General features: G+C 52.0%; 1 protein-coding gene across 1 annotated transcript in view; it reads left to right on the forward strand.

The window, feature by feature from the left end:
* ALX4 (ALX homeobox 4) overlaps positions 1-18,693 on the forward strand; it is a 37,279-nt gene extending 18,586 nt beyond the window's left edge. Inside the window, exons 2-4 of the mRNA XM_058026873.1 lie at positions 8,851-9,161; positions 16,169-16,297; positions 18,370-18,693. Coding sequence (XP_057882856.1) covers positions 8,851-9,161; positions 16,169-16,297; positions 18,370-18,693 — 764 coding nt within the window. The remainder of the gene's footprint in view (positions 1-8,850; positions 9,162-16,168; positions 16,298-18,369) is intronic.
* The last annotated feature ends 455 nt before the right edge of the window (positions 18,694-19,148 follow it).

The following is a 19,148-nucleotide window of genomic DNA, read 5'->3' on the forward strand; positions in this document are numbered from 1 at the left end:
TGAGTTTTGCAATGTGCAGTTGGAATGGAATTAAATTATAGATGTTCTTCCAAGAACAGGCAGGTTTAGGGAGGGCTGAAAGTGTTTTTTTTTTCCTTGTCTGGGCCTTTCTTTACTAATCAGCTGCATAAAGCTAAAGAACAACAGAACTGCTTTGCTAAGAAATCTTGCCCAAACTTTGTCTCAATGTTTAAACTCAACCCTTTCTGTGGTTCTGTGAGGTTCAGCCAACTTTGGTTGTTTTCTGCTTTTACTCCAGCTTTCTATCACTCCTGTTTTCCAGTTTCCAAGTGTAATTGGTAGCACTCAAATCCCCCTGACTTGTATTGTACTTGGGTTCCAGTGGGCTTGCCACAGCACCTCATCCAGACTCAGCAGTCCCCAGTTCTTCTCCGTGGGGGCACCTGAGGGCCCAAACTGAGAAGCACAAGGAGCACCATGGGAGCAGTGTTGGGGAGATTTCTCTGGGCTTGCCTGACTGCCCATCTGAAGCACATAACACTGCACTTTAGCACAAGGGTAGGCCAGGGACACACATGTGCTGCAGTGCCTTGCTGGACTAGGGCCACAGGCTGGCTGCTTCAGCCTGGCACAGCCTGCTGGACCCTGCCCTGGCCAGGGCCCACAAGCCACTGAAGTTCATCTGCCATTAATCTGAACCAGGACTTCATAATGCAGATGCAGCTGAGCTCCTGCCCAGCCCATTACAAAATGGCCCTGACCTCCCTCCCACTGCCCCTCTTCCCAGTCGGCAGTTTTCAGGTTACAGGCCTGGCCCTGCTACCAGCAGCACAAAACAGACCACTAGAAGTCACCTCTGGGAGGCAGCTAAACTTCAGCAATGCTTGGCTGTCTCTGCTGCAGAGAGGTTGCTTTTGCAAAGCAGACAGACAGAAGAATGCAGAGAGAGGCAGACAGACCAACCAACCCAATGACGAGAACAGCGTCCAGGCAGGCACCGACCCACAGGATGGGGTGAATCACTCTGCAAGCTGGCAGCAGGGAATTAAACTGTGCCATAGCCAGACATCAGAGCAAGGATCATCTCCCTTCAGGCAGCTTCGTCTCCCCAGCCTTCCTCACCAGCAGGAAGTGGAATCCCCCACTCCCTCCTTGTCCAGATGGCTGATTTATACCTTCAGTCACAGGTGATGGCTGGTGGGGACTCACTTAGTGTCTTAGCATGGAAGGTTAGCATGGAAGGCAACACACACACTGAAGTTTGGAAGGCTGCATGCCTGCCCCATACCTCCCTCTCACCCTGTCAGAGCAGAGGTCCTGCTCATCCTGCACACAGCCTGGGGTGGAAATTGTAGGGGAAATGTGGGGAAGAGAGAGGCACTGACTGGTTGTAGGGGAAACCTCTGGAGAAGATGACAGCTTGTGGAAAAGAGCCCCCTTTTCTCTTGCAGTGCTCAGGGGAGGGATCTTTTCAGATCCTTGCAGTGGCCAAATGATGTGGGTAAGGTTAAGATGAATACATAAATCTGCATCTGATGGGAACTCTTATGCTCTTCCTTTCAGAGTGAGAGCTTAGCCCTAAGCCCTGCATTGACCTCAGCTGTCACTCACATGTGAACAGCACTCAGTGACTGCTGTCAGCCCCAGAGGTCCACAGTTTTACCTCTCTCTGCTGCAGGTGCAGGGACTGACTTCCCAGGGCCCTAGCACAGGGAGGGAGCTGAATCCCAGCTGCCTTAGATGCTACTGTCACTAAAGCAGCTGGAGATAGCAGCCAAGCAGAGGAGCAGCAACCTTGCTGGATCTAGATTTTTCTAAAAGCAACACAACAGAGGGATAACTGAATGATCCCAAAGACCTGGTGGATTGGGCAGACATTGCTCCAGATGCTGACAGCCAGTAAGGATGTCCCAGGAGGAGAACTCAGCTCAGACAGGAGCAGAACAGAGCTCCCACACTGGGACAGAGCATCAAGGTGTGCAAAACCCTACAGTGCCTGTCTGTGGAGAACATAGGTCTCAGCAAACAGGACCTGTCTGTTCTGTGTCTAGGTATGAGTCTATGACTGAGATGACACCATTTAATACTTTGTCCAATATTAGTGATGCTGATTTTTTTTTCTTAATGAAATCACATATTTCATCCATTCAGCACTGAGCTAAGTCTTCAGAGCAGTTAGGTGCTTACATCTGGTTCTGAGGAGCTTAGGAAAAACCAAAACCCTCAGGTGATCACTGTCATGGCAAGGCACGCAGGACTGCTTGGGAAGGAGGAGACTACTTATCCAAGAGATATCAAAACCAGAGCCAAGATGAAACTGAAAGCCCTTTCAAGCCCCCTTCTCATAGTTGTCTGCCTTGTCCATCTTCCCTGGCTGGTACTCACTGGGGATATATCAGTTCAGAGGTTCTAGATGGCTTTTGGTTAACATGCACTGCTTTAGGCAGAGAACCCAAGTAGGATGGAGCAGAAATCCACCATTTTTCCTAGCTATTTGTGACATGCCAGTGGGACATGTGGGAAATGAGACATTTTAAAATGCATTAGCTGACCCATCTTGTCTGTCATACTTTCAAACTTTGCACATGGCCTGGCATGCTGCAAACCTGTAGCTGACCACCCCCATGAAATGGAGCAGCTTCATTTTCTCCCCGTGGAGGCAATGGCAGTACATTTTCTTGCTCTTTCCTTATATCATGTTCTGGGAGCCAGAAAGTCAACTGCAATTGCAGCAGGTTGCTAGAAGCATTTTTGTGCCTTCAAAATTTGCTAGTCAGCACTTTCCTGCTTTTCAGATGGATGTGCCACATGAAAAAGGACTTGGGGAATGAGCTGTGCCTTTTTCTCTAGCCACAGCTTCTATGCAGAGTTTTCAGAATTGATTTGTTTATGTAAAAGCCAGTTTTGTTAGCGTCCTTTAAAAAAACATGAAAGAGGAGCAAGCAGCACATGTTGCATTTGTACAGACAATGCTGAGCTCGCTCTCCCCAAGTAGCCACAGGGTGTGTGAATCCAGCTAATCAGGCAATAAAGCAACACATGCCCTCAAAAACAGATGTTTGTATTGGGGAAAAAAAAAAAAGCTAGCTCAGAATAAAAGTGAGAGGAACAGCAATTTTCCCAAGTAAATAGTGCATATTCCCAAGGCTTGCTGTGATGTAAACTTCTCAGCAGCACTAGAGCTAATGTTTATCAAGCTGTCTGTCCCCAAACTCATACAGTGATTTAATCCAGGAGAACTAGCCAGCCAGGAAGAAGAGGGCTTAAGTGCAGCCAGGGATGAGGTGAATTTGAGTCCCACAGAAACATCTCCCAGGCACAGAGTGGAGGTAGAGCCAGAGACTCAAGTTATACACTGGCTTCAAGGCCGCCAAAAATCCACCCATGGACTTACTGCGTGGGACCTTTGACACTGTCTCCAGATTGCTTTTCAGCAACAGAAGGAGGTTTTTAGACCTTTCTGCTCCAGGCCTTAGTATTGCTCCTGCTGTATTCTCTGATCAGTAAAATAAGTCTCTTCTCAAAGAGGAGAGTCCTAGATGTGGTGAGGAGGAGCACAGTAGAGAGAAACACTCCTTCCCCCTTTCATTCTTTTACAAGTAGACTTTTCTGTGGGACTTCACTCTGCCTATAATTAGCTTCCCAAGGTGATCAGGTATTTCACAGCTGGTTTTAGTCTGTGAGTCGCACTGTGAGTAACCACTGAGTGTGTCCCCCCTTTGCTGCAGAGCCTCAGGAGGCTGCAGCAGCAGAGCAGCAGTGCCAGCAGCTTTGACAAGATCAGCAGAGATGGACAGTGTCCATGCAGATGAGAACATTCATGCAGTGGTCTCCTGAGCACAATGGGAAGTCAGTGAATGCTGTACCTTGAGCAGAGGAACAGCACAGACTTTATTCAGCCTTCCTTCAGGTTCTGCAGAATCAGCCAAAGGAGGCCCAGCCTGGGAGGGATGGACAGGCCATATACTCATCCTTATCCAGAGCTGAAATGGACATGATCCAACCAGCTTCTGCTTAGCAGCAAATGATAATTGCAGCTCCCAGAATGAAGTCAATGGTTTGTGTCCTATCTAGAATGATGCCACCTGCATTTAAGAGATGGATGCTGCCCAGTTTTACACTTCAGTTGGGCACAAGAGTGAAAGTATGATTAAGCATCTGATCATTGCAAATAAAATCAGTGAGGCCACATACAACTAAAAAAGTGTTAAAATCTTTTCTACATGTGCAGACTGCAAGAGTACTGACTCCCTGAATAGAAATAAACCTAAATATTTGGGTCTTTATGTGTCTAAAATTCAGTAACTTTGTTTTTTCCTATATAACTCAAAATGTGGATGTTTTTTAAATAATAGTCTTGTGCTGACTTCTAGACTTTAATGACAGATAGGAGGCAGAAGACTGCAACAGACAGCTTAAAAACAAGTATAATCATTTCAGCATGTGCTAAGGCAAGATCACAGGAGTTGGATAAGGTTCCTGTAGTTGGCCAAGTCCGTGAGGTGTGCTGGCTGGATGTGGTGCAAATCTGCCTTGGTAAGAAGTGTAAATGCACTGCCTGAACCCTCTCTAGGCAAAATTTTAGCACTGGTATGTAAGCAAGAGTTGAGAGAATTACATTAAGAGCTTTTCTATTTTAAAGGGCCATTGCTATGAAGAGTCAGACCATGCCTGTGCAGGCAAGGAGAGGCACCCTGCAGTGGCCAGCACTGGAGGCCACGGAATTTGGGGGTGGGCAGGGGGGAACACCCCTGTGCCCACACTTGGACAGGAAGGCAGAAGGCTCCAATGTCATTTAGTGAGGGAGCAGAGGGGCAGCCTGGTGCAGCCCATGCCACCTGTGCTGTGCTCTTTGGCCACGGGTTATCCACAGGCAGACAATGTCTGTGAGCTGCCACAAGCCAGTAGGAGTTCCAGGCTGTTCTTGAAGCCTCCCAGGACAGGGATAGCATCAGCTCTTCACTGAGACTGTAATGACTTGGACAAGATATTGCCAGAGCAGTACATTAGCAGTGCCAAGACCCAGCAGGCTCTTTTACCTGCAGCCCAGGGGAAATTGCCCTGTGCTGGCTGTGTCCCTGCCCTGTGCTGGCCATGTTGCTCTCCAGCAGCCTTGTGGGCTGTGGAGCTGCCATCGCAAGATCTGTGTGAAGGAGCCTATCGGGCAGGAGCTGTGGCTTGCCATGCATTTGCTGTGCAAAGCAGGTCTACCATTTCAAGTTGGACCCAAAGGTGTGTGTTGGAAATGTCCCAGTCTCCATCCCTGTGGATGCACCAAACTGACTTTGCTCTAAATTAAATTCCATGGATTAGACTGTACATAGCGAAGATTTTACTTCAGCACCCTCTCAAAATAGGACACCTGAGGAACAAAGCAGATGCAAGCTGTGAATCCAAACATTCTGACAGCATGATAAAGATGACTGTTCCCTCCAGGAGTGTGTCCACAGAGCAGTGCAATGCCTTGCTGTCTCAGGGCCTTACCTCATGACCACAGGTGAACACGGTCTTGTGTCTCCTGCACCCTCTCTCTCCTCCATAGGGCTCCCAGGACAGATGTGGTGAGATTTGAAAGGCATTATTCTGCATATCCCCTGCAGAAGTGGGAATGCAGGCATCCCTCCTACCCAAAAGGAGCTGCAAGATGCTTGGGGCCCACATGCCCAGTTATCCTGGACTGTCCCATGGCAGGTGACACAGGGTGACTCAGGGAAGATCTTGGGAGTTCTGATGGTCTAGCAGGCAGCCAAGGCACTGGGAGGGCAGGGTATAATTGTGGGAAGTCAGAAAATATCCTCCTTCTACTGCTATGAGGGCAAGGATGGATTGGCAAGCAGTGAAGGAGGCATCAAGCTCTGCTGTCAGGCTTGTAAGGGTGCAGTGGTCTCACATCAATTCCTTGTCATAGAGATCTCCACAATATGTAACTCAAGGTCTCTCTAGGTTTGATTAGAAACAGACACCCTAAATTTTGCACTGAAACTTTGAGGCCATCTCCAGTTACAGGAAGTCTGGGCATATCCATATGCAGATGTATGCAATTTGTTTCACTTCAGCAGTTAGCGTGACTGTTTAAGGTCAGGGAGCCTGCTTCTAGGGAATGAGAGTTGCTTCTTGGGATGCACACCATGCCCTCCCAGCACTGCCATCAGGCCCTCCATCCCAGAGTTTCTGCCCCTCCCATGGAAACTATTCGTCCCCACCAGGGCCCTCAGGGGCTGGAGGTGAGGAAGCCCATGTGTGCTGCAGTGCAGGAGCACTAGAGCAACATGGCTGAGCTGCAAGGAGGGCTCTGGACTGGCAGAGCAGGCATGGGAACACCCCCTGTGTGTGCAGCAGGGACAGTCCTTGCTCCTTGGGGCTGATGGTTTGTGATGGAGATAACTTATCACTGCTGAAAATCCTGGGCCCAGCTCTCAGCTGCAGTTTGAGCTATGCTGTCAACAAAATTAGAACGGACACAGAGCTTTTCTCTGTGTGTGTTTGTGTTTGTGTGTGTTTGTGCAGACCCCTCCCCAGCTAACTGAGCTCCTGAGGCAGAAAAAAACCAGCAGAGGATTTCCCAAGGAAAGGCTTCAGGTCTTGTGTTTGCTGCTGCTGGAGCTGCAGGAGGCTTAGGGATGCAGCCAGAGCAAAGCTGTGGGGGAAATGTACTGAGCTTCCTGACATCATAAATAATAAAAGAAAGAGAGAAAGGAGAAAAAAAACCCAAGCCAACCTCTTGGAATACTTTATTTATTACTCTGTCTCTACTGAGTCTCATAGGTGGTAGTCCGTTGCTGCAGACTTTCTGGAACCGTTTTATTTTCAGTTGTAAAAATTATAAATATCATGTCTGCAGCTTATGATTTACCAAGGCTGTGGGGCAGGGCACTGTCCCCGTCCATTTTGGACAGGTCTGTCCGCCTGCATCCCCCAGGAGCAGTGGGAGAGGTCAGCCAGTTGGAGAAGGCAGGTTCTAAGAGGAGGCAGTGTGTCAGTCACTGGCCTAGACACTGGTCCTGGAACCCAGGGAGCATAAATTTTTACAAAATGTTCCCAAGGATCAAAGCAAAGAGTGCTGAGATAGACATCAAGCTTTGGTAGGCTTTGTAGGCAGCTCCTCAAAAGTCTGAGGGAACAATATTAGAGAAAGCAATACATCTGAAATCACAGTAGGGTGAAAGTGGCAGGTAGCTCCATTGCCTTCATCCAAGGTCTGCCTGCAAGCCCTCTGTACCACCTGGGCAATTTTCTTCCCAAATCCCTTTCACAGCTCATTCCCCCAGGCTAAACCTGGGCCACCCTTGCTCTCATGCCTGAGGGTGACGGCCACATTTCACCCTCCAGGTTTCATCCCAATCATCTCAGTGCAGCCTTTCAGCTGTGAGAGTGAGAGATGGACAAGGACTTGTACACTGTGCACCTTCTCACAAAAATTCCATGGGCTTTTGGCTGTGACAGAGCTGTTCACAGAAGGGCTAAACTGTAAATATACAGTGAATTAGCAAAAGGATTTTGTAACAAGAGATGAGTATTGCCAAAGACACAGGCGAAGATGCCTAAGCTGGCATTAATAACACTATCACATTGCCTGGGAAAAGCTCCCAGTGGGGACATCACTAAATAGTGGAACTGTTTCCCAGAAAGACTGATCCTGGCCTGGTAAGTTTTAAAAATAGACTAAAGGGAAATTTCAAAAAAATATGAGACACTTGATGGGCTCTTGGCTTGGTAAGGAGAGCATAGAGGATAGAAAATACCACAGTATCACTTCCCACATATTTAGGAACTGAGCGTAGTGGCTCAAGGTTAAAACCTGCAGTAGGGCTACCATGCTTTTGCCCAAAGATCCCAGCCAGGTGTGACACTCAGCTGTGCACTATATGGCAGGTAGCCAGTTGCTCACACAGATGCCTCTTTTTCTGTCTTGGGTTCAGCCCACCATGCAGAGGAGTGGCATCAGATAAGGGAGAGCCATGGATCCCCTCCAGGGTCCTGCTGGTGTAGCATCACTTTTGCTAATGAAGGGGACACCCCTGTCACTGGTGGCAGGAGGTGTGCAGGAGAGGACACACACAGTGCCTGTGCCTGAGGGTGCATACACCTCATTTACAAAGCTCAAAGGTGGTTTATAGAAAGAAACCTGTTCACTGCTTCAGGGCTTGAAACCTCTTCCTCCTGCCTGCCATACTGCTCTCATATGTCATGTCTCATTAATTAATTGTTGAGGGCAGCCAGGTGGGAACAGTGCCCCAGACTGCTGTCACACTCCTCTCATTTCCCTCTGCCCTGCACACATTGGGGTGCTGTTTCTGCAGGTGTCTCAAACTGTGCTTTTCCCCTTTCACAACCTCTTTGCCAAAAGCAGTGCAAGTCCTGGCAGAAGGCTGTGGGGTTGACTGGGAGTGTCAGTCAGGAGCACCTCTGGTGACACACCAGCACTGCCAGAGGATGCAGGAGCAGGAAACAGACCCCACTGAGCACCTCATGTGGCTGCTCTGTACTCCTGTTTTTCCATGCTGTGTTATTCAGCAGGGGAGCAGAGGTGGGCTGGTGGCAGGGGACCTGCATGGTGCAGGGAGCAGACAGGTGCCTCTCAGAGACCTTTCCTGTGGCCACAACCAAGGAATGTAGTGCTCCATGACATTCAACCCTGATGTGGGTGTTGAGAGGTTGAAGGAAGATTTTGCTGGAGTGTGTGCACCTGAGTGTGCAGGGCTCATCCTCTCACCTGGGTCTCTGAGAGGGAGCAGGAGCTGAGAGAGCTTGCCCAACCTCCTCTTGTCCATCAGTGCTGGGCAAAATAGGTCAAAATATTTACATGTGTTTCCTTTTCTCTCTCTCCCTGTCCCCTCCCCTTGGTCAAACCTGCCCTCCTCTTCCCTCCCCTGCCTCCCACTGAAACAGGTAAGGACAGAGCTTTGGGAGAGCCTGACTTGCAGCCGAGCTCCGACCCTTCAGCAATGGACAGCAGCTACCTCAGCGTGAAGGAGGCCGGGGTGAAAGTGCCCCAGGACAGGGCCAGCACAGACCTCCCCAGCCCCATGGACAAGGCTGACTCGGAGAGCAACAAGGGCAAGAAGCGGAGGAACCGCACCACCTTCACCAGCTACCAGCTGGAGGAGCTGGAGAAGGTCTTCCAGAAGACCCACTATCCCGATGTCTACGCCAGGGAGCAGCTAGCCATGAGGACAGACCTCACCGAGGCTCGTGTACAGGTATGGGGGAAATCCTGCCTCTGGGTAAGGGGTGGATGAGCTCCAAAAACCCTCTGAGGTTCCCTTGCAGCCCCTCCATAAGCTGCAGGCAGCTGAGCCCTAATCAGAACCTGTGGCACAGGGAATGCACGAGGAGGTTCATCCACGTCTGACACTGGTGTCACCTCCTTTATTTGGTCTGGTGTCCCACAATCCAGTGTTCACAGAAACACCTCTTGCCCTTGAGCTAATGGGACAGCAGGTGGGTAAGCCTCAATACCACCCTGAACAAAGTTTGCACAAAACCTGCTCCCTTCAGGAGGCTTGCAGGGGACAGGTTCATTAGTCTGAGTTGGAGCAAGCTTTTCCATAGCATCGGCTCTTTCTGGCAGATGGGGCTGCAGGGTGACTGGGAGTTCAGTGCCCAAGAACATGGTGATGCAAGAGAGGCAGCTCTTGGTGCTGCTTGGCAGGTGCTGAAACTGCATGAAAGCTGGAGATCTGGAGCCAAAAGATGCACCCACCACCTTAGGAGAAGCAGGAGAAACAAACAGCCGTGCTCTGTTGACAGCCTCAATCACCCCCACCCACACAGGTGCCAGCTCTCATGAATTAGCTCCCTTGAAATAACCTGGGGGGCCAGCAGACCCAGAATGCACACCACAGGAGGGAATGATTCTCTGACTACCGCTCTTTCCTGTGAGTCAAGGTTAAACAGGTTCTGTCAGGGCTCAGAAGCATCTGCAAAAAGGAGCACCCCTGCATGGGGCGGACATCCGCAGCTCACACCTTGGTGTCTCCAGCACAGCTAATCCTCTCACTTCCATCAGCAGGCATTTCTCAGCTCACCACCCCCAGAACCTGCTCTAGCATCAAGAATAATTGGCCCATGGAGACACCTGATTCTATCTTTTATACCAGGAATATTTCCAGCTCCCAGCCATCTTCTTTAAACTTTACAAGTAATTGTTGCAATAAGGCCCACATCCATGCTTAAGTCCATTTTACTTTGTACATTCACTTCTGAATTCAACCAGAAGCAGAATTTTTCCTGTGTGCTTGCCTAAACTGGTATGCAGGGCTGGTGTGCTCTTCTTCCCCACAGCTGTTTCTCTTCAGGCTGGGCATGGCTGTGTTTCAGTAGGCAGCAGTGTGATTCCCTGAGTGCAGCATGCTGAGCATCACAGGATGGGCAGAGCAAGGCAGTGCTACAAACATCAGCTCTTTACTTGTGCATGCAGCTCTTCATTTCCCAAGAACACACCACAAGTGCTAATGGGGTCTCCTGGGAGGCCAGCATAGCATCGGGTTACTGGCTGCACAGTGCATGACATTCCTTCAGCTCAGGAATGAGAATGAGGTGCTGGAGGGTGGCAAGCTCCTCCTGCTCACTTCTGAGCCAGGGTTTGCAGCTACTGTGCGTCCCAGGCAGTGTGAAGGGCTGTCCATCAGAGCCAGGGCAGGTGAGACAGATGCAATCTACACATTCTTATATATAACCCTTCATTTTGGGGTTTTCCCCCACTTTACTACTGGATCACACTCCACCTGAGGGCAGAAGAACTCCCTAGGTATCCAGGAGTATATTTGGCAAAGAGGAATTTCAACTTGCTCTGAGATAAGCGTGCCACTAGCCTGTTGCCATAGGCAGCCAAGAACAGCCTCCCTGGCAGTGCCACCTCTCACTTGGGATGGCGATGACAGGGCTCGTGTGACAGAGCTGCTGAAGGGCCTGTCTGAGTGGCCTGGCTGCTCGTGCACTTACCCCATGGTGAAAGGGGTAAGCACTTGCATTTCAGTCATTGCCTGGCTCTGCCAGGAAGGACCTGGTGACCTGGGCTGGCAGCAGGCCACCACCTTGTGATGCAGGCCTGCTGTGCTGTCAGCAGCAGAGCACACTGCTATCACTGGAGAGCAAGGAGCAGCAGCCTTGTGCCCAGAGCAGCAGGTGCTAGGTACTCAGACACCCTCCATGGCACAGGGAAAGGCTCTGGCTGCTGGGGGTGCTGGGTGTGTTGTTCAGGCACACATCTGCTGCAGCCTCATGGGCTTTGGGGGAAGCTCAGAAGCCCCTCTGCCAGGGAAGATTTGTCCATCTAAGGGATAATCCTGCCCTGGAATGATTTTTTGGAGGTCAGCTTCAGCTGCCTGCGAAGCTGAACTAAGCAAACCAAGATGGCAGAAAGGTGAGGCACAGGTTTAAGGTGTGATGCTCCCTCTCACAGCTTTTGGCTGGAGGTCATCCCCTCTGGCAGGCTTGGCTTCCTGGCGAGCATAACCAGCTGCACTGCAGGCAGGACCAGATGCAGAGCCCAGGCACGCTCTGATTTTTCCATCCCTTTGCCAGGCTCATGCTTATTAGTGAAGTAGCTGCCAGAGATTTTGGTGTCTGGAGAAGAGCCCATGCCAGCAGCATACATGAGGTGGACCATACTGTCTGTGAAGCAGTGGCATTCCATGGCCAGGCCCCTCTCCTGTTCCATCTCCTTGCCTGCCTCAGTTTCCAGCCATCTGTACTGGTGTCTGACAATGTCAAAGATAATTCCCCTTGTGATGCAATGCAAATTTTCCTGCCTACTCCCCACAACCTTGCCCCTTGTTTCCATGTACTATTAAGATACTGCACATCCCTGTTTTCCAGAGTGGGAGCCATGCATAAGCTCTGTGCAGAGGCACAGCCAGGAAGAGGTTTCTATGGCTCAGCCACAAACCTGCAAGGGTGCACAGGGGATCTGTGCTCATGTAGGTCCCACACACCATGTATATCCCATTCCTTTCTTCTCCTCTTCCATGTCTGGGGCTGCAGAGCCCCACAGAGAGCTTCTGCTTGGTACCAGCAACTGCTTGAGGCTCTTTGAGCTCATCCAGGTCTGCAGCAGATGTCTGAGGCAGTGGCACTAGAAAAACAAGGTAGACACGTGTATTCACACATTATTCCTTTCCTTTGCACAGAAACACACACAGGCATGTCCCAAGCCCATGCCAGCCTGGCCCTGGCTGCTTATCTCTCTTGGGTTATCAGTATCTGCCTCCTGGACTGCTCTCTGGGAGAGAAGAAGGGGATGGGACTGGAAGGAGGCATCGCAGCCAGGGAATATAACCCCTCAGCCAGCCCCCCTCAGAGGCAGCTTTATGATTGCTGGGACCATTAATGAAATGTTTTTGGCGGTGACCTTGTGATGCGGCGGGGGCTTGAAAGTGAGAGGGAAATGTCAAACTCCGCTGCAGCAAAATCACCGCCTTGGAAAAAAAGAAAAGAAAGAAAGCAAAGCAAAGCAAGAAGTAATATATCTTGATCCCTTTTCCCCCATAAAACCCTGGGAGGCTGGTGGAAGGAGCAGAAAGACTGAGCTAAGCCTGCAGGAAATTAAACATGAAATGAAAACAAGCTCGAGTTATTCAATTCTCTCATCCCAGGCTCCAATTTCCCATTCCAGGCCACTGATAAAATGGTGTCCAGTTTCAGCACTCAAGGATGAATTCTGGCTCTGTTCTTGCAGTCTGATAAAGCAAAGGGCTGGTGTCCATCTCCAGCAAGAGGAGAGACAGCCTGGCCTTTCACAGAGGGATGGGGTCCTGAACACAGACAGATGGAGGCTGAGCAGAGAGAGGAGGGTAGCAGGGTGAGAGGACAGGAATGGGGAGAATGGATGCTGTGGGGCTGCCAGAAGAGAGTAAAAGCACAAGAGACTTGAACGTGGCGGGCAGCTCTTACCTGCACCAGAGCAGTGATGCAGTGAGGGGTGCTGAGCACAGGGCATGAGCACAACCCCACAGCTGCCACCAGCCCATCACCACATGTGCAGAGGGCAGCCTCACCCACCGCTGCCATGGTGGGGGCAGGAGAGAGGGGAAAACACCTTTAACTTAGAGGAAGGACAAATCAGTGATGCAGCCCCCAGATATCCAGACATGGTCAGTGGCCTGGGTTAAGTCCCAGCTGAGCCCATCCCCCTGTGCCCAGTGCAGGGCACACGGGGCTTGGTGGCAGGGGCAGACTGGCAGTGCCCACTGGGTGTGAGGGTAGAGGCAGCAAGAGAGTGAGCAGGAGCCTCCTTACTTTGTCTCAGGCCACTTCTGGCCTCTCCACCCCCAGCAGCACGTCAGCTGTGTATACATATGGATTTAGGTACCACATATCGCTGAATGTTTGTGGAGATATGAAACATTCTCTGTTTTGTAGATTTTTACAGGGCTGATTTGGTACATCAAGGCTTATCAAAGCATTGTCTGCAGGAGTCAGATACGTGCCATTACCATACACTCCTGCTGTAATTGCTAACACTGAGATTCAGTCCACAGTGACTGCTGGCCCCTGCACAGCAGAAGTAGCCCGTCCTGACTATAGAGAACATACTGCACTAGCCACTGCAACCTCTGCCACCACATTCCCATTCCACAACAGCCGCTCTTGACAAGGAGTGACAGGCAATGAAAGGAAAATGAACTTCTGTTTGGGTTTAGATTTGCTTTTTAAAAGCAGGTGTCTTCTAAGACTGTGGAAATACTGAGGATTAGTTGAGGTTTTTTGCTGACATTTTCACATTATACATTGCCATGCCTGTCTTGTTTTCCCCGGAGCACTGTGGAGGTCTGGAGAAACCCAACTGCAAGACACCAAGAAGCCTATAAGGACTTGGACCAGAGGAGAAAGGAAAGCTTTAAAAAGCTGTCCAAACCTTGCCACAAGTGCTTCAGAGCTCACTGTCAGCTCTCAGAGTGTCTCTGGTGCCTGTGACACCAACACTCGGACTGAAGACACTCTTCTTCAGCCTAATGCAATGACTTGTCACATCGTCCCAGCCCACCAGCCACGTGGCAATTTGGGAGCTGCCTGTTTAAATCCCTTTGCTCTGTTCAATCCAATGCATAAATGCTTCAGAGCAGGGGCCGAGACCTCACTCTGCTCTGTCAAGGCAGCTGTTGTTCTGTCCTGGGAAGAAGAGGGCACAGACCCTGCACTGCTGTGTTCGAAGGTCCCACTGCAGAGCCACACACTGCCGTGGGGGCCGGAGCTGGGCCGCCCTGCTCCCAGGTGGGATGCTCAGGCGGGCAAGGCAGCCGGGGCCTTCCCCACACAGGGAGGGGCTGCGTATGCCTGGCACATGTTCATCCCTGCCCTGCACAGGCAGCCCTCTGCTCCCTACCTGTTCTGCACCCCTCTGTGCACAGCGGGGCCTCCTCCGCCTGAGGAGGAACCAGGTCACCACCGCTAACTTTGAATCTGCAGATCAAAGCGGCGTGATCCAGGCCAGCCCTGGGACTGGCCTGCAGCTGGGCTGCAGTGGCTGTGCCAAGAAGAGGTAGAAGAAAAACAGACAGATGCCTGAGGCATCAAACCTGCTCCAGTAGGACGCTCTGCATGTGCAGCGTGTTTGCAGCTGGGATAACGTTAGGATGCTTCTCCCAATGCTTTTTGCACCAACTGAAAACACTCACAGGGTTTTTGGTTTGGGATAGGGGGTTGATAGCAGGTCGCTGCTTTGGCCAGCCTGTGGATGGCCCATGCCAGTGGCATTGCCATGGCCATGGGGCCAGGCACTAAACCCTGTGCTATCCACAGCCCACATGACGAGCACGTGCCTGGCAGCTGCACCGCTCCCTGCCCAAAGCAGACCACAGTGCATGGCCAGACCCTCAGCTGCCTACTCATACCACAGGCCTGGCAGAAAGAGACCAGCACCAGGCTATGTGGTGGGAGGCATAAACTGAAGCAGGAGAGCCTGAAACAAGTCTTCCAGCACAAGCAGGAAGGTCAGCTCAGACCAGAAACCCAAACCCCTTATCCCTCCCAGCAGCAGCTTCTGGCTGCACTGACTCAGGCTGAAGGTGCCACAGCACTCCTGCCCCTGCAAAAATTGTCCTGCCATCCTACCTTGTGCCAAGCACCTGGCTTGTCCTGCTGTCCTGTGAAGACATGAGCTTCCTACCTGGTGTCTGCTTTGCCCAGGTGCCTGGCAAGCAGCAAAGCTGCCCCACAGCCAAGCGTGGGAAGGGCCAAGCTGCTTGTCAGCAATACCCCCTCTGGCCCCCTGCAGCAAGTCACCGTGTAAAACTCGAAGCAGAGCTGAGAGGCTCTAGGAGTGCTCCTTTCATGCACTGGCGTGACCTGCACAACCCAGCCCCCGGTGATCGCCCTCATCTCTCAGTGCCTTCAAAGCAGCTCTTGATTGATGTGTTTCCCTGACTCACGAGCTTCAAGAGGCTTTGAAGACACTGGGCCAGGCTCTGATCTCTCTGAGGCTGATGCAAATCAGGAGCAATGGTGCTGACAACAGTGCAATAATCCACACTGATGTCAAGCCAGTAAAAATAAGAGCAGAAACAGAGTTTTGGTCTTTGCCTTGAAGGGATCTGAGCAGCACTGTGAAGTAAAGAGTAGCAAACCCTGCAAAGAAAACTCAGTGTAAACCAAAGGATGCTATAGAAGGACACCTGTCCTTTCCTGCAGCTAAGGAGGGAAGGGGTGTTCAGCTTTGTATTTTTTGCTGCGGTTAAGAAAAATGAGGGAGTTGGTGAGAAATGCAAGCTGCAGTCAATGGCATCATCATAGCCAGGATTAGTCCTGGGGAAAGCCCCGTCACCGCTGTTTTCAGCCTGGCAGCAGCAGCACACATGGATGTATTCACACGTCTCTGGGACTGGCTGACAGCAGGAGAGCTGCAGGCAGAGCCTGGGTAACACAGATTTAGGGGTGAGAGGAAGAAGGGCTATTCCAGGGCAAATCAGGCTATGGGAGGCAAGAGCTGGATATGTCCCCAGAGGGGCTGTGCACCAGAAGATGGACATCCCCGTTTGCATGGAGTGTTCCCTTTCTAGGATCACAGGCCGGCCCCAGACCTTCGGGAGAGCAGGGAAGGACTGTCTCTCCCCTGCAGAGCATGTGTGCGGAGCGATGCCCTCCTCTGTGCCATACAAAACCACCCGCCTGGTGAGGCCCTGCCCTCTGGTGGGCTCTTCAGGGCTGCCGGGCTGCCAGCCCCCGCCGGGCTGCCCTTGCTCACAGCCCTGCTGTCGCCTCTCCCCAGGTGTGGTTTCAGAACCGGCGAGCCAAATGGCGCAAGCGGGAGCGGTTCGGTCAGATGCAGCAGGTCCGGACCCACTTCTCCACCGCCTACGAGCTGCCTCTGCTCACCCGTGCTGAGAACTATGCCCAGGTGAGTGCATTCCCCTGCCTGGGCACTGTGCTTGCTGGACACGCTGCCTCTGCTCCCAGCGCTCCCCAAGCCAGGCTTCACTTCTCAGGCACATCTGCCTGCCCCTAGGCAAGGCTGCAGGGAGCAGGGCTATACTGCCAGGCTGTACTGAAGGGCTGGCAATTTTTTAGTCAGGTGCTCTGCCTGGCTCCCTCATGCCCTGGCCCAGAGCAGCCATCTCTAAAGCAAGTACCAAGCCCAGCACTGTGTGATACAGAGCAGCACCCTTGGGCGCAGGTCACCCCGTTCAGCACATCCTATCACATGTGCTGCTGCCCACTAACTTTCCACTGGTTTGAAAGAGATCCAAAAGACTATTTCATGCCTAAAGAATAGCAGATCCCAGGGAGGCTTCCTGCTACCATGTCTGATTTTTATGCCCCTTGGACATGGTGGTTGGATAAAAGGATTTTCCCCCTGGCAAATTCCCACAGCAGTGTCCTGGTGATGGGCTGTGGTACGCACAGCACACTTGGTGACATCTGGGGATGCTTCCCAAGGGAGTTGTAGATTTATGCTCCAAAGGAAGAAGGGAGGGGGCAGCCATGCTGGGGTACCTGAGGCTGCTTCTGAGTCCTATTGAAACCGTTCCTGCCCTGACCCTGGAAGCAAGTCACGGGGTTGCCTCCCCTCCGTAGCTTCCTGTCTTGGAAAACCTGTCAGCACAATAGCCTCTGAAAGACTGGGCCAGCCCAGTTTCACAACGCTCCAGATGATGCCAGGCAGACTGGGGTTTGCTAGCTCCAGGGCTAGGGTGTGCCTCAGAAAGCACTCCCGCCTTCCTCCACTCCTCTTCCCACCACCCAGAATTTGCTCAAGGGTGCAATTCTGCAGACATGATGCTCTGAACCTGACTGTCCTCACAGATTTGCTGGAAGCCCTCTCTCCCTGACACCCTGTCTGTCAGCTGCCTCCCCAGCCAGAGCTGTACCAATGCTACCCTGCAGCCAAGCTGGGAGTGTTTGACCTCTCTCCCGCTTGGCGTCTCCCATAAACTGAACAAGAAACCCTTTTGAAACAGCTGAGATGCCAAAGCAGCTTTTCAAGCAGAGAACACTCTCAGCAGCCTTTTTAGCATGTCCTTCTCTTGCCTTTGTAACTTACACTGCTCTCTCCCTCCATACACTGCCCTCCTCTCCCAGCACAAGAGACCAAAAATTTAAAAAGCAATTTGCAGGAGGTAAGAGATCAGAGAGGGCCCAAGGGCAAGCAGTGGAAAGAGGCAATGGGATGAAGGGCCCTTTGCTCTCTTGCTCCAGCCAGCTGCTCACCTCCTCCCCGCTTTCATCCTGCATGCCCATGTGCCCCCTGCTGCAGCACACCTATTTCCACTACCAAATACTGAGCCCTCCTCTCTTCTGCAATATCATTTTTATGAGTGACCCTGCAGGATCCTAGATGGTCTCTTGAGGTGGCCCTGCAGGGCTGTGCTCTGCAGCAGGGTGGGTGATGCTGCCTGGATGGGCCCTGTTGGGGGAGAGGGGCAATGAAGCTGCCTGTGCTGGGGCCTCAGCTCCAACAGGCATGTCTGTGTGGTACAAAATAGCCCTTGCCTAGGCAAAGCTGCCCTGAGCTGGAGAAGGATGGTGGATGAGCAGCCTCACAGCACTGCTTTCTGCCTGATCCCTCTGTAATGAGTAGGACCACAGAAACACCATGGATGACACAAATTTTCCCGTGCTGAGAAAAGTGCTCATGGGACAAAAAAAGTAAGAGCAGTGTCTGGGAGAGGAATAAATGCAGATGCTATGGCAGAGAAGGAGCAGAATCCTGATCCCTGTAAGTAACCCTGCTGCACTCCCTGCCCCTGTCCAGGCTGCATACAGGTTTTGGAGTGGATTTGCTGGCTGCAGGAGCACTGAGGGTGCTGCAGCTGGCAGGGCCCAGCAGACAGGACTGCATGTCCATCTCTCTGGCTGCCCCTCCACTAGGCTGCCCTGCCAGGCCGGGGCTGCACACAGTCCATTCCCTCAGGCCAGCTGCCCAAAATATCCTCCTTGGGGCAGCCCTGATGCTTCTTTTCCCATCCCCAGATCCAGAACCCCTCTTGGATCGGCAACAATGGAGCAGCATCCCCTGTGCCTGCCTGCGTGGTCCCCTGCGAGACGGTGCCCTCGTGCATGTCCCCCCATGCTCACCCCCACGCGGCCGGCGGCGTCTCCGAGTTCCTCGGGGTCTCCGGGCCCGGCAGCCACGTGGGACAGACTCACATGGGCGGCCTCTTCGGCACAGCCGGGATGAGCCCCAGCCTCAATGGCTACGAGCTGAACAGCGAGCCGGACCGCAAGACCTCCAGCATCGCTGCCCTGAGGATGAAAGCAAAGGAGCACAGCGCCGCGATCTCCTGGGCGACATGACAGGGCTGCGGCCCGTGCGCGCCAGACACGGAGAGAGCACGTGGGGACAGCCCGGTCAATCCATCCGCTTGGACTCCAGACAGCAGTTGCCTCCTCGGGGATCTGAATGCAGCACTTTTAGCTACCCTAGGCATATAAAGTACATATGTTAATGTAAGTGGAGTGTTTCCAGCATGAACGTGGCAGCTCCCGGCTTCCTGGGATCAGGCAGGGAGAGGGAGGCTGTGGAGCAGCACCTCTTCCATCAAGATCTGGGATAGGATGCATCCCTTCTCGCTGCCACCTCCCCAACAACCTGGGCATTTTTTCTTCCCACTGTTTTTTTCTGACACCAGACATGCCTTTCCAAAGAGCAAGAGCCCACTGGCCTTTCAGCAGCTTCTCCCATCCCACCACTCACCAACACACACTCACACACACACTCTCACATATTCTGCCCTGGGCAAGGGACTGCA

Source organism: Melospiza georgiana, chromosome 6, assembly GCF_028018845.1.
Source record: "Melospiza georgiana isolate bMelGeo1 chromosome 6, bMelGeo1.pri, whole genome shotgun sequence".
NCBI lineage: Eukaryota > Metazoa > Chordata > Aves > Passeriformes > Passerellidae > Melospiza > Melospiza georgiana.